This window comes from Falco naumanni, chromosome 13, assembly GCF_017639655.2.
Source record: "Falco naumanni isolate bFalNau1 chromosome 13, bFalNau1.pat, whole genome shotgun sequence".
Lineage (NCBI taxonomy): Eukaryota > Metazoa > Chordata > Aves > Falconiformes > Falconidae > Falco > Falco naumanni.
Window position 1 is genome coordinate 307,695 of NC_054066.1, and position 13,786 is coordinate 321,480.

A 13,786-nucleotide genomic window follows, 5' to 3' on the forward strand; every position below is an offset into this window, starting at 1 on the left:
CCCCCCCTCTCCGCCCCCCCGGGCATGGGGACCCCTCATCTTACCTTCCTCCTGGGATGCGGCTCATGGGGACCCCCCTTCTCCACCCCCCGGGCATGGGGACCCCCCATCCTACCTTCCTCCCGGGATGCGGCTCATCGGCACCCCCCCTCTCCACCCCCCCCGGGCATGGGGACCCCCCATCTTACCTTCCTCCTGGGATGCGGCTCATCAGGACCCCCCTTCTTCACCCCCCCGGGCATGGGGACCCCCCTCTACCTTTCCCTGGATCCCCCCCATCCTACCTTCCTCCCGGGATGGGGCTCGCCGGGACCCCCCTTCTCCATCCCCCTGCCCCGGGCTTGGGGACGTCCCTCTACCTTCCCTTGGGGACCCCCCATCTTCCTCCCGGGATGCGGCTCACTGGGACCCCCCCCTTCTCCCCCTCCCCGGGGATGGAGACCCCCCTCTGCCTTCCTTTGGGGACCCCCCATCTTCCTCCTGGGATGCGGCTCACTGGGACCCCCCCTTCTCCCCCTCCCCGAGCATGGGGACCCCCTCTGTCTTCCCCCTGGATCCCCCCCCATCCTACCTTCCTTCCGGGATGTGGCTCACCGGCACCCCCCTTCTCCACCCCCCGGGCATGGGGACCCCCCTCCACCTTCCCCTGGGGACCCCCGTGTTCATGGGTCCCCCCCATCCTACCTTCTTCCCTGGATGCAGCTCACCAGGACACCCCCCCCCCCCCCCCCCCATCATTTTCCCTTCCTCATGGCAGGATGCACCAGGACCTCCCTCTCCCAGTTCATGGGCACCCCCCCCCATCCTCCCATTCCCCCCCCCTCCCCCGGACACACTGGGGACTCCCCTGACACGGGACACCCCACTCCCACTTTCCTCCTGTGCAGGAGACCCCTCTTCTGCCAGGGATTCCCTGGGTGTGGGTACCCCCTCCCTGGGTATGGGGATCCCCCCCACCCCAGGCAGGGCATACCCCCCCCCCCCCCATGGCAGCTGGTCTCCCCAGGGAGGATGAGGGTAGTCCAACGAAGGAGACCCCAGCAGGGGGGTTGGGGGGCTGCTGGCCCCCTTTTTTCCCCCAATAGACCAAAGCTGGGCAATTCCCAGGGGCAGGACTTGGGGGGGTGGATGGGTTGGAACCCCCCAGGGCCCTGCTGCTCCCCATGGCCAGGGGGTCTTTTGGCCTGGGGAGGTGGGTGGCCCTGGGTTCCTGGTGGTCTCACCAGGCTGGGTGCTCCCCCCCCCCCCCAAAAAAAAAGGCAGTGGTACCCCAGATTTCCCCTGGGGCTTTATGGGCTCTGGCTCCGTCAGCCCTTGGGTGCAGACCCCGGTGAGAGCGGCGCTGGGTGGGTGACATGAAAACAAGTTGGGAGCATTGGGGGGAGGTCGGGGGGCACCCCTTGGGGGGGGGAAGTTTTGGGGGGCTGCAATGGCAGTGACAGGGCTGGGCTCCGGGTGATGCCGCAGGCACGAGCGAGCCCCTGGGGAGGGCTGGGCTGCGCGGCTGGTGCTGCTGGGCTTGGCTGGCACCCAGCCAGAGCTGGTGATGGGGGGGGGGGAGGGGGGGCATAATGGGGGGGCCACATCCTTTTTGGTAAGAAACCCCCCGCCAGTAACCAGAACCTCCCCATTTGGGGGGTCCTGGTGGGGAATTCTGCCAAGGCGGGTGCTTAGTGCTATTGCCAGCGCCACGCTGGGATGCCGGGGCTGGGGGGGGATCTGCTTTGGGGGTGTTGGAGGAAGAAGCTGGCACAGCCCCCCCCCCCCCTTGAACCCCCTGGCATCTGGGCTGCCACCCAGCATTGTGTGCCCCCCACTCCCGGCAATGAGCCCCCCTCCCCCGGCAAAGCCGCTGGGAGACACTGGGCTGCTCCCCCCACCTTGGGGGGCTGCCAGTCCCCTGATTCCCCCACCTCGGGGGGGCTTCCAGTCCCAGTCGAGGTCTTTCCCTGCAGCCCTGGCAACATTCCCTAGGGATCCTTTTTTTTGGGGCTACCATTCCTGGCTGGGCTTCTGCTGAGGATGAGCGCGGTGGCCTTTGTCGCCGCAGCCCCCCACGCGTGGTGGTGGGGGTCCGCCACCGAAGAGGCAATCACGGTGCAGGGCAATTGGCGGCGCGCTCGGGGTAAAGCAGGCGCTGCTCTACAATAATTGGCTGATCATTAGTCACTCTTCGGTGTTGGGTATAAAAATCATTAATCACCGGGAAAGGGGAGCGCTGCTAATGCGGCTGGAATGGGCTGGCGCAGCCGCCCACGGGAGCCACCGCCGCGACGTGCCGGATCGTGGGGTGCCAGGGGCCACCGGCGCGGCCGTGGCAAAGAGCTGGCGTGCCGGTTGGGGAGCTGATATCCTGATATCCCACCAGGATTTAGCCAGGTTGGGCTTTTCCCTGGGATGCTGGAACAAACCGGTGCTCGCCTTTGGCTCCGGGCGCGGTGATGCCCGCTATGGCCTTTTGCTGGTTGGGAATGCTGGAAGTCTTTTCCTAGAAAACAGCGGATCCTTTCCTGCTGGGAGCTCCAGAGCTGGATTTGCCCATCCCAGCCTTGGTGCTCCCATCAGTGGCTCGTGGTGACACCGACACTGCAGCTCCTGGAGCCGGCAGCACTGCGCTCCAGCTGGTGGCTGGGATAGACTGGAGCATCCTCCGGAGCATCCTCCAGCACATCCTCCAGAGCATCCTCCAGCACATTTTCTGGAGCATCCTCTGGAGCATTTTCTGGAGCATACTCCAGAGCATCTTCCAGCACATCCTCTGGAGCATCCTCCGGAGCAGCCCCTCTCCAGAAAGCGGGAGCAGAGGCACGAAGGAGCTTTTCCCTTTACCGCCTGTGCCGATGCGGGGTCTCCATGCTTCAGAGGATGCTTGGTGGGACCCCCATGCCTCCCCCCCCCCCCCCCCACTGGCTGCTTTGCTGGGGCAAGGGGCTGAGCGAGGATTCCTGGCTGCTTGGGGATGCCCATATCCCCCATGAGAGGGGTTGGGGTGCTCTGAATTCTCCCCCCCCTCCCCCGGCTGTGGCTCTCCGGCATCTCGCTGCACCGCAGCTGAGGGTGTCAGCAGTTTCTCCTCTCCCAAGCTGTGAACAGGCAGCTTTCCCGGGGAGCTCTAATTAATAACCCAGTGACAGATTGCACAGGCTGCGTTTAACCTCATAATCCCGCCGGCAGCGGCAGCCGCCACCGCCAGGCCCCCGAGCCGCAGTGGGCAGGCGCGGGCAGCGTTGCCCTCCACCTCCATCCCTGGGGGGTTATCTGCAGGGGAAAAAAGCTGGATGCAGTTCTGGAGCTGCAACGGGAAAGCATCTTGCCCTGGGATCTGGCGTTCACCCACGGATGCTCACCCACATCCCAGGGCCACTGGGGATGGACCCCAGGGTGTCTGCGCCGCGCCAAGAGGAGCGAGCTGGCAGGCGGAGGAGCTCTGCCAACCTCCAAATCGGTGGCTCGGAGCGCTGCCCGCGCTCATCCTGCCCGCCACGGGCTGCTGCCTGCCATTAATTATGCATTAGCCCTCTATAAAGTATTTATGGCCGCCTGCCGCTCAGCCAGCGCCAGGAGGGTCGCGGGTAAAGGGAAATGGTTCCTCGCCGACTGCAGATGCTCTGCCCAGCTCGCTCCCGGGATCTTGCATCTCAGTAGCTTTTCTTTTCAGGATGGGGGACGGAAAAATGATGCTTTTAGCGCACACGATGCTCCCAGCATCCTGGGGGTAGGAGATGAGATGCTTGTGCTGTACCCAGAGCAGCTGGGAGCCCCTAATTTGGGGAGGTGGGAGCACCCAGCGCCGTGCATTAAGTCTTTCCCAACGTGTCTATCGATAGAATCGTGTGATGCGCTAATTAACCTGCCGTAGCAGCCAGTGACCGTCACCAGCGCCTGCCTCAGGGCTCGTTATCCCATCATGTGGCTCATCACCAGCTGGGGCTTCCGAGGGCTCCCGGCATCCCGTGCCGGCCAGGCTCCATCTCCTCCACGTCGGAGCTGGGCTGAATAAATCCTCTATTTATCCATCCCCCTCCCCTGCGATAACTCAGGGATTTGCTCGGTGATGGGCAAGTTTTACGCTGCCATCAGCTAATTTATCCTCGTCGCACGGGAGGTTGGAGCGGGGTGTTTAGCCAGCACCGTGTCCAATAAATCCCTTCGGATAGGAAACATGACGTTAAAACCGCTGCGTGGAAAGGAAAGGAGCGTCCCTGGCTTGTTACGGGGAACAGATCGTTTATCTTCGCCCGGCTCGGTGCAGAAGGGGCTGGGAGAGCGATGAGTTTGCTCTTGATCTTCATAATTAATAATTATGAATTACCCATGAAAGGCTAAATAGCCCAGTGCAAAAAACACCAATCTGTGGCGTGACTAAATCAAGTGAAAGGGAGGAGGAAGGGGTGTGTGTGTGTGTGCAGGGGACCTTCCTCTGCTTGGTTTTTGGGGGTGAGTGGGGCAAAAATGGGGGGGCAGTGGGAGGCTGCAGTGGTCATCCCCATCCTCAGCTGCGTGGGGAGATGGAAAGCACAATCCCAAGCCTGGATCCACCTGGAAAAGCTGCTGCTGGATGCAAAAAAAATGGGTTTTCCGAGGGCGGTGGGGCTGGTGGGATGCTCAGCCGGGGATGCGCGGGTATCCACCTGGGTACCCACCACCTGGGTACCCACCACCTGGGTGTCCACCGGGGCAGGGGGATGCGCTGATACTTCCCTGCCTCTGTCGAGGAGACATATATATATATATATATATATATATATATATATATATATATAAAAATAATTAGTACTCGTAGCTCCGGGTGTGGCAGAGGCAATTCCTGCCTCGGTGACTCCATTAGTGGGAAATACCAGCGGGCTGGGGGTGCGGGAGGAAGAAGAGGGATGCGGGGCTGGCTGGTGGGAGATGATGAAGAGCATTTCCTTGTCATCTCCTTCCATCCTGCTGCTTTATGGCTGGCGCGGGACCCACTGGGAAGCTGAAATCCCTGGATTTGGAGCAGAATGCTGCGGTGAAATGAGGCTGGGAGAAGGGCGGGGGGGGGGGGGGGGGGGGGGGTGGGGGGGCGGAATATAAAAATGACCTGGATAAAAAACGGGAAGGAAGGGAAAAGGCAAAGGGGCTCTGAGGTGATGGGATGCAGAGGAGCTCCACGGGGCGAGCAGGGCAGGGATGCGCTCAGCGCCGGACTTTTTGCCGGCACCGCACAGGGATGGGGATGGGATGGGGGTGGAGGTGGGGGTGGGGATGGATCAGGAAGGGTTTGATGGGCTCCTCCTGGCACTGGGACGTGGTCCCTTGCTGTTTTTTCCCCAGCCAGGTGACACCGAGAGGGAAGGATGCTCCAGCAGCTGCCCCAGCCCCTGTGGTTTTGGGGCGCATGTGGGCAGCTTGGGGGGGATGTGGGGGGCTCTGGGCATCCTTCAGGGCCCTGACATCCCCCCTCCTCTCTCCTACAGACCCTTTTCCAGAGCCCCGACGAGGGCTGGCAGGTTTACACCTCGGCGCAAGCCCCCGACGGCAAATGCCTCTGCACGGCCGTCATCCCCGTCCAGGGCACCTGCTCCCGCGACCTGCGCAGCCACCAGCTCCGCCAGCTCATGGAGAAGGTGAGCATCGGCCGGCCAGGCACTAATTAGCATCGCCGGCTAACGAGGTGGTCCATTTGTGGCTGGGAGGCCGCACAGCTTCACCCAGTAGCGTGGACCTCCGTGGTGGGGGAGCCCCTTGCAGCGTGGGTGCACCCCGGGGGTGTCCCATCGGCGTGCCAAGAGCTGGTACGAGCATCCTTAGCGTTCCTGCATCCCGCTGTGGCAAGGGGCGTTGGCATCCTCCTGCCTGGCGTTTAGGTTTGCCGGAGGGATGTCACTGCCACCGTGCCCACGGTGCCACCAGCACCTGGCCATGCCCCCTCTGAGCCCACCGCAGGGATGAAATCCACCCGGAGGAGATAAATCCCAAGCAACCCCGTGAGGCAAATGCTGGGTTTAGTGGATCCTGGGTGGTTTCCCCCCATGATCCCGGCAGAAACCACGCGCCATCCCCTCCCCGCAGCGGAGCTCATTTAATTTCCCCCTGGTTTTTACCACGCCACGATTAAACTTTTATTCCAACGTGGCTGCAAAACCACCTCTTAAGCAGCTCCTTTCCATGGTGGTGGCACCGTAAATACCAGCGGGTTTGGTGCTAATAAATAAAGAACCGTTTGAGGAACACGGTCACGTTCCCATCATTTGAAAGCCTGGAAATAAAATCACTTTCCCAGCTGCGGCAGATGAAATTAAAGAGTGGAAGCTCCTAGAGCAGGGCTGGGAAATGTGCGCTCGGGTGGTTTAAAAAACCAAATAACAGCTGAAGCAGGATGAGTAAAACGGGTTATTTTCCACATTAAAGCTGCAGGGGGATGAGTTTTCTCGCAAGTGTTTACATAAATGCCAGGAGCAGCGCATCCTCCTGCTCCCTGGGGATGGGGATGCCGGGGTGGGGTCTCCTTGGTGACCCCAGGCTGGTCCTGGGGGCTGCTTTTCCCTTCCCCATCCTTTCTCTGTCTCCGCAGCCCAAATTTCCTCAGTTCAGACCTCTTCATTAGCAGCAGGGAGCTGTGTTAATTAGATCCCCCCCCCCCCCATCCCACCACGCAGGTGCAGAACATCTCTCAGTCGATGGAGGTGTTGGACCTCCGGACCTACCGGGACCTCCAGTATGTGCGCAACACCGAGTCGCTGATGAAGGGCTTGGACTCCCAGCTGAAGGTGGCTGCTGAGAGCCAGAAAAGCCTCAATGCCAAGAGCTTCCAGGTGAGACCGTGCCCCTCCCCCACCCCGCCCCCCACCCCCAATGCCTCTCGCACCCGTGGGACCAGCTGTTGGGTTGGGCAGCCTGGCTTGGAGCTCATGGTGCTGCGTGATGCTACACTGTGGGTGGGCACTGTGGGAAGGGTCCTGCGTGCAGGGGTGGTCCCAGGGCTGAACATCCCTGTGGTGGTCCCAGGGCTGAGCATCCCTGTGGTGCTCCCAGGGCTGAGCATCCCTGTGGTGGTCCCAATCCCTGAGCATCCCTGTGGTGGTCCCAGGGCCGAACATCCCTGTGGTGGTCCCAGTCCCTGAACATCCCTGTGGTGCTCCCAGGGCCGAGCATCCCTGCGGTGGTCCCAGGTCTGAGCATCCCTGCGGTGTTCCCAGTCCCTGAGCATCCCTGTGGATGTCCCAGGTCTGAGCATCCCTGTGGTGCTCCCAGGGCCGAGCATCCCTGCGGCGGTCCCAGGTCTGAGCATCCCTGTGGTGGTCCCAGTCCCTGAGCATTCCTGCGGTGGTCCCAGGGCCGAGCATCCCTGTGGAGGTCCCAGGGCCGAGCATCCCTGTGATGCTCCCAGGGCTGAGCATCCCTGCGCTGGTCCCAGTCCCTGAGCATCCCTGCGGTGGTCCCAGTCCCTGAGCATCCCTGCGGTGGTCCCAGTCCCTGAGCATCCCTGTGGAGGTCCCAGTCCCTGAGCATCCCTGCGGTGGTCCCAGGTCTGAGCATCCCTGCGGTGCTCCCAGGGCTGAGCATCCCTGCGGTGCTCCCAGGGCCGAGCATCCCTGTGGAGGTCCCAGGGCAGAGCAACCCCACAGTGATCCCAGAGTTGAGCATTCCCATGGCACCTGAGCATACAGCGTGGATGCACAGTGCAGGACTGGGACAGGGTGCCCAGCCACGATGGCTGCACCGTGTGCATGGCAAACCAAGCCGGGGCCACATCCTGCTGCCTCTCTGGATCCTGTGGGGAGAGCTGTGCCCGTGACAGGACAGCAGAGATGGCCAATTCCCAGCCCATCTGGCTGCAAATCGACACCTTTAATTAAACGAAACACGGTTCTTCCTTGGCAAAGCCATGATTTCCACCTGACGGGTGACAGCCGTCAGCGCCCCGCGCTGATCGATGCAGCCGGCCAGTCGATGCTGTCTGTGCTGCAGCAGCTTTGCACCCCCAAGAAATCCCATTACTGCCCTCCCGCTGGGGCACTGGTTTATTTTGGGAACCTCAAGGCTTCATCCTGACAGCTAAAAGAGTGTTTCTGTCTCGGGAGCGGCTGGTTCTTGGCACTGAAACAGGATGGAGGATGCTCGGGTGGACGCTGGGCGCTGACAGTTGCAGAGATGAGACATTGATTAAACATCTGAGCTGCAGCAAATGTCTCGGCTGGTTTAATCACAGCAGGAGGTGCTGAGCCCTGTGACCGGGATGCAATCCCACCGAGACATGGGAATGCTGGCCCTGTGATACTGTCCCGAAATGAAAAAGGAGGAGGGAGGAAAGGTGCTGGTGAGCCAGGCTTGCTCCTGGGAAAATCCACTGAGCCATGGGACAGTGAGCGGGGCCAGGGGCTGCAGAGCAGGATGGAGGTGCTGGCTGTGGATTTGCAGCGTCCTTGAGTGAAGGAGACTCGGTGGAGTGGCTTGCAGCCAGGGCCAGCTTGCTGCCGTGCTTCCCCCGCATCGCTTCTCTGCCATGCTGGCGCGGTGGCTGGCACCAGCCTGGCAGGATCGAGTGGGCCTCCTGGGGTCCGAGCATCCCTGCAGGGCCTGGAGGTCCAAGCATCCCTGCAGGGCTCCTGGGATCCGAGCATCCCTGTGGTGGTCCCAGGGATGAGCATCCCTGTGGTCATCCCAGGGCCGAGCATCCCTGGGGCGGTCCAGGTGGCTGAGCATCCCTGCAGGGCTCTCAGGGTCCGAGCATCCCTGCAGGGCTCCCGGGGTCCCAGCATCCCTGTGTGGTGTTCCAAGGGCTGAGCATCCCTGGGGCGGTCCAGGTGCCTGAACATCCCTGTGGGGCTCCCGGGGTCTGAGCATCCCTGTGGGACTCCCAGGGCTGAGCATCCTGGCAGGGCTCCCAGGGTCTGAGCATCCCTGCAGGTCTCCGGGGGTCCCAGCATCCCTGTGATGGTCCCAGGGATGAGCATCCCTGTGGTGGTCCCAGGTCCAAGCATCCCTGGGGCGGTCCAGGTGGCTGAGCATCCCTGCAGGGCTCCCAGGGCCCAAGCATCCCTGTGGGGTTCCTGGGGGTCTGAGCATCCCTGGGGGACTCCTGGGGTCTGAGCATCCCTGCGATGGTCCTGGGGCTGAGCATCCTTGTGGTGTTCCCAGGGCCAGGCATCCCTGTGGCACTCCCGGTGCCTAAGCATACCTGCAGGGCTCCCAGCACCGGGCATCCCTGTGCTGGTCCTGGGGCTCAGCACCCCTGTGGCAATCCCAGAGCCGAGCATCCCTGCGGTACACAGGGTGCTCTCATTCCCCCAGAACTAGCACCGCACCCTCCTGCATCCCTCCTGTGTAAAGCATCGCTCTGTGGCCAGATCCTGCCTGGCTCCCACTCTGCAGAGCGAGGCGATAACATCGGCTGCCGCTGATTCATTAGCTACGGCTCCCCGAGCAAAGCCTTCTAATTGTTATTAATTACCAGCCTAGGGAATAGGGCTCATCTCTTGTGTGTTAACGAGGCCACGGGATCAGGGCCGCTGTGCTGGGGGCATCCAGAGGGATGGACAGGCACGGATGGGGCCAAGCATCACCAGGCTTAAATTAAGGGATTAATTGAAAGGGGGGTGGGTTGGGTTGGGGTTTTTTTTTCACTGAAACAGGAACTCAAGGACAAGATGACGGAGCTGCTGCCCCTGATGCCCGTCCTGGATCAGTACAAGTCAGACACAAGGCTGATCGTGCACCTGAAGGAGGAGGTGAGGAACCTCTCCGGGAGCTTGCTGGCCATCCAGGAGGAGATGGGCGCCTACGACTACGAGGAGCTGCAGCAGCGGGTGCTGCTGCTGGAGGCACGGCTGCACGCCTGCATGCAAAAACTGGGTACGACCCCCACCCCCAGGCAGGGATGCAGGGGTCCCTCCGGGTGCGGGCAGGGCAGGCAGTGCTGCCAGCTTCCCATTTCTGAGAGCCCAGCCCTGCCTGCGGCTGCCGTGCGCTCTGCCCACGTGCTCGCCGGACCTCCTGTTCTGCTGCACTGCCGATATCTTCCGAATAATAATAATCCTGGCAGCCCAGCATCCTCCAGTATGTGCCGATGGGGAATTTACTGGTGCGGCCGGGCGCTGGGATAGGGCAGGAACCACTTTTCCTTGCTCAGGAATAGCTGCCAGAGCCCAGCGGTGCTTTTTCCTTAAGGATTCCCCATCCTGCTGCCGTGTCCCCCGGCTCCTGAGACTCCTGGGGCTCCCTGGGGTGAAGGAGAACCCTGGTCCCACCCCGTGATGCCCACGGGACTGGGGGGAACTGGGCAATGTGATGGTCCCGGTTGCCCTTCCCTAATTCCAAACTCTTTTCCCTTATCCCAGGCTGCGGGAAGCTGACGGGTGTCAGCAACCCCATCACCATCCGCGCGTCGGGCTCCCGCTTCGGGTCGTGGATGACCGACACGATGACACCCAGTGCCGACAGCCGGGTGAGTGGCAGGGGCACCGGGATGGGGGGACAACCCAGCCTGGCCTCCCCGTGGCTCCTGCGTGGCTGGATTCTGGGGGGTCTCTCCCTAAAACTCTCCCAGACCCCAGCAGAGGGGAATTTTGGAGGGGGGCAGCTCCTGGCTCCGAATTTTTGCAAAAGCCCAGCACCCCTCAGGCGCTGTGTCCCCTGCAACCCACCTGCCTCATGCTGCGGTGTCGCTCCTGGCTGTGCCCCCATGGGGACACATCCCTGGGGTGCACGCTGCTTGTGCACGCTGCTTGTGCACGCTGCTTGTGCACACTGCTTGGGGTCCAGACACCATGGTGCATGCTCCCTGGGGTGCACACTGCTTGTGCATGCTTCTTTGGGGTCCAGGCACCATGGTGTGTGCTCCCTGGATTGCACGCTGCTTGTGCACGCTGCTTGTGCATGCTGCTTGGGGTCCAGCACCATGGTGCATACTCCCTGGGGCGCACGCTGCTTGTGCACACTGCCTGGGGTCGAGCACCTTGGTGTGTGCCTCCTGGGGTGCATGCTGCTTGTGCACACTGCTTGTGCATGCTGCTTGGGGTCCAGCACCTTGGTGCATGCCTCCTGGGGTGCACGCTGCTTGTGCACACTGCTTGTGCATGCTGCTTGGGGTCCAGCACCTTGGTGCGTGCTCCCTGGAGTGCACACTGCTTGTGCATGCTTCTTTGGGGTCCAGCACCTTGGTGTGTGCTCCCTGGGTTGCACGCTGCTTGTGCACGCTGCTTGTGCACACTGCTTGGGGTCCAGCACCATGGTGCATACTCCCTGGGTTGCACGCTGCTTGTGCACACTGCTTGTGCATGCTGCTTGGGTCCAGGCACCATGGTGCATGCTCCCTGGGGTGCCTTGGTGCATGCTCCTTGAGGTGCACGCTGCTTGTGCACGCTGCTTGGGGTCCAGCACCTTGGTGCGTGCCTCCTGGGGTGCACGCTGCTCATGCACCTGGGGTGCACCCTACCTGGGATGCCCGTGCCAGGGTGCCCGCTCGCTGGGGTGCCAACCCTCTGCTCCATTGCACGTAGGGGACGCGCTGTCTCTGCAGGCTGGGGAACCCCATCAAGCCGGCTGCTTTTAGCGAAGCATTAACAATTAACCAAGCAGTTGATCCAGAACCCCCAGTTCCAAGGGGGGAAGCTGGGAAAACGGTGTATCCCGGCGTGTGCTGGGGTGGGGGGCTGTGGGGGGGGGGTGGGTGATGTCTGGCTGTCCTGGGGGCTCATCGTGGGGGGGATGGGGGGAGTGGAGCCCCATTTGGGCCGAGCACCCCATAACCGGAGCCCGCTGCAGGTGTGGTACATGGACGGTTACTACAAAGGGCGACGCGTCTTGGAATTTCGGACCTTGAACGATTTCGTGACGGGGCAGAATTTTGTGCAGCATCTTCTCCCGCATCCCTGGGCCGGCACCGGCCACGTGGTCTTCAACGGGTCCCTCTACTACAACAAATACCAGAGTAACATCGCGGTGAAGTACCACTTTCGTTCCCGCAGCGTCTTGGTGCAGCGGAGCTTGGCCGGCGCCGGTTACAACAACACTTTCCCTTATTCTTGGGGTGGTTTCTCCGACATCGATTTCATGGTGGACGAGAACGGCCTTTGGGCCGTCTACACCACCAACCAAAATGCCGGCAACATCGTGGTGAGCCGGGTGGATCCCCAAACGCTGGAGGTCCTGAGGAGTTGGGACACGGGTTACCCCAAACGAAGCGCCGGAGAATCCTTCATGATCTGCGGGACCCTCTACGTCACCAATTCCCACCTGGCCGGTGCCAAGATTTATTTTGCTTACTACACAAACACTTCCAGCTACGAATACACGGATATTCCCTTCCATAACCAGTATTCCCACATATCCATGCTGGACTACAACCCGCGGGAGAGGGTGCTCTACACCTGGAACAACGGCCACCAGGTCATCTACAACGTCACGCTCTTCCACGTCATAAAGACGTCGGGGGAACTGTGACCCCATCTCCCCACGCCGGACTCCTCTGCTCTCCCTCCTCCAGCTTTTTGGTTTTCTACACGTCAGCCTCGGCCATTCTCTAGGGGACGGAGCCTTCCTCCTCCTCCTCCTCCTCTTTGATTTGTATTTTTTTTTTTTTTTTTTAATATATATTCCTTCGGTTTCATCCCGCGGGTCATGGCGCATGGATCACTTCTGCCTTCATTTGAGCTGACCTCGGTTGGTTTTTTTTTCCATTCTTTTTCTTTTTTTATTATTTATTTTCGACTGGCATCTTTATTTTGACAGCAAATAAAACCAGGCTCTTTGACGTTTGATGGGGCTTGTGCTGATATTTCCCCCCCCCCCCCCCCGAATTTTTTAAAAAATTATTATGATTTGTCATTTGATGGCTCTGTTCCCCCCCCCCCCCCTTTTTCCTGCATCCCCTCTGTCATCTCCAGCCCCCTCCCAGATGCGCCGGCAGCCAGCGATGTTGTTTATGGGCATGTTTAATGCATGCGGGTGCGGCGCTGGGGAAATTACAGCAGAGCTGGGTGAGGCCAGGAGGAAGGGAAGGGAAATAAATGATGGAGCAGCTGCAGCAAGCAGGGAGGGGAGCAGACCCTGCTGGGGGAGGGGGGAGAAGACCCTGCCAGGGGGGAGCAGACCCTGCGTGGGTGGCTCATCCCCAAATGGGCACCCAACGAGGCCAGGGCAGAGGGATCCTGAGCCTGGGGGGGGAGAGGGAACCTGCTGCCTGGAGGTTGAGGAGGGATGGAGGGGGTGGAGATGTGGAGGGGCTGTGGAAGGGATGGAGGGGATGTGGAGGGGGTGGAGGGTATGTGGAGGGGATGGAGGGGTGGAGGGGATGTGGAGGTGATGGAGGGGGTGATGTGGAGGGGATGGAGGAGATGTGGAGGGGGTGGGGGGATGTGGAGGGGATGGAGGGGGTGGAGGGGATGTGGAGGGGATGTGGAGGGGTGGAGGGGGTGAAGAAGATGTGGAGGGGGTGGAGGAGATGTGAAGGGGATGGAGGGGATGGAGGGGGTGGAGGCGATGGAGGGGATGGAGGGGATGTGGAAGGTGGAGGGGATGTGGAGGCGATGGAAGGGATGTGGAGGGGGTGGAGGGGATGGAGGGGATGTGGAGGGGATGGAGGGGATGTGGAGGGGGTGGAGGGGGTGGAGAAGATGTGGAAGGCGTGGAGGAGATGTGGAGGGGGTGGAGGGGGTGGAGGAGATGGAGGGGATGGACGAGATTTGAAGGGGGTGGAGGAGATGTGGGGGGGTGGAGGGGGTGGAGGAGATGTGAAGGGGATGGAGAGGATGTGGAGGAAGTGTGGAGGGGTGAAGGGGATGTGGAGGGGATGGAGAAGATGCAGAGGGGGTGG

At 61.4% G+C, this 13,786-nt stretch overlaps 1 protein-coding gene across 1 annotated transcript; it reads left to right on the forward strand.

The window, feature by feature from the left end:
* Positions 1-5,285: 5,285 nt before the first annotated feature.
* OLFM2 (olfactomedin 2) lies at positions 5,286-12,710 on the forward strand. The gene is made up of 5 exons (XM_040613834.1): positions 5,286-5,597; positions 6,630-6,785; positions 9,606-9,825; positions 10,311-10,417; positions 11,737-12,710. The coding sequence occupies exons 1-5, from the start codon at positions 5,589-5,591 to the stop codon at positions 12,412-12,414; spliced, it is 1,170 nt and encodes a 389-aa protein (XP_040469768.1). The 5' UTR covers positions 5,286-5,588; the 3' UTR covers positions 12,415-12,710.
* The last annotated feature ends 1,076 nt before the right edge of the window (positions 12,711-13,786 follow it).

Coding starts and splice junctions, on each gene's coding strand:
- OLFM2 (XM_040613834.1), top strand. Junction 9,826..10,310: donor CGCCTGCATGCAAAAACTGG/GTACGACCCCCA, acceptor CCCTTATCCCAG/GCTGCGGGAAGCTGACGGGT. Junction 10,418..11,736: donor CACCCAGTGCCGACAGCCGG/GTGAGTGGCAGG, acceptor AGCCCGCTGCAG/GTGTGGTACATGGACGGTTA.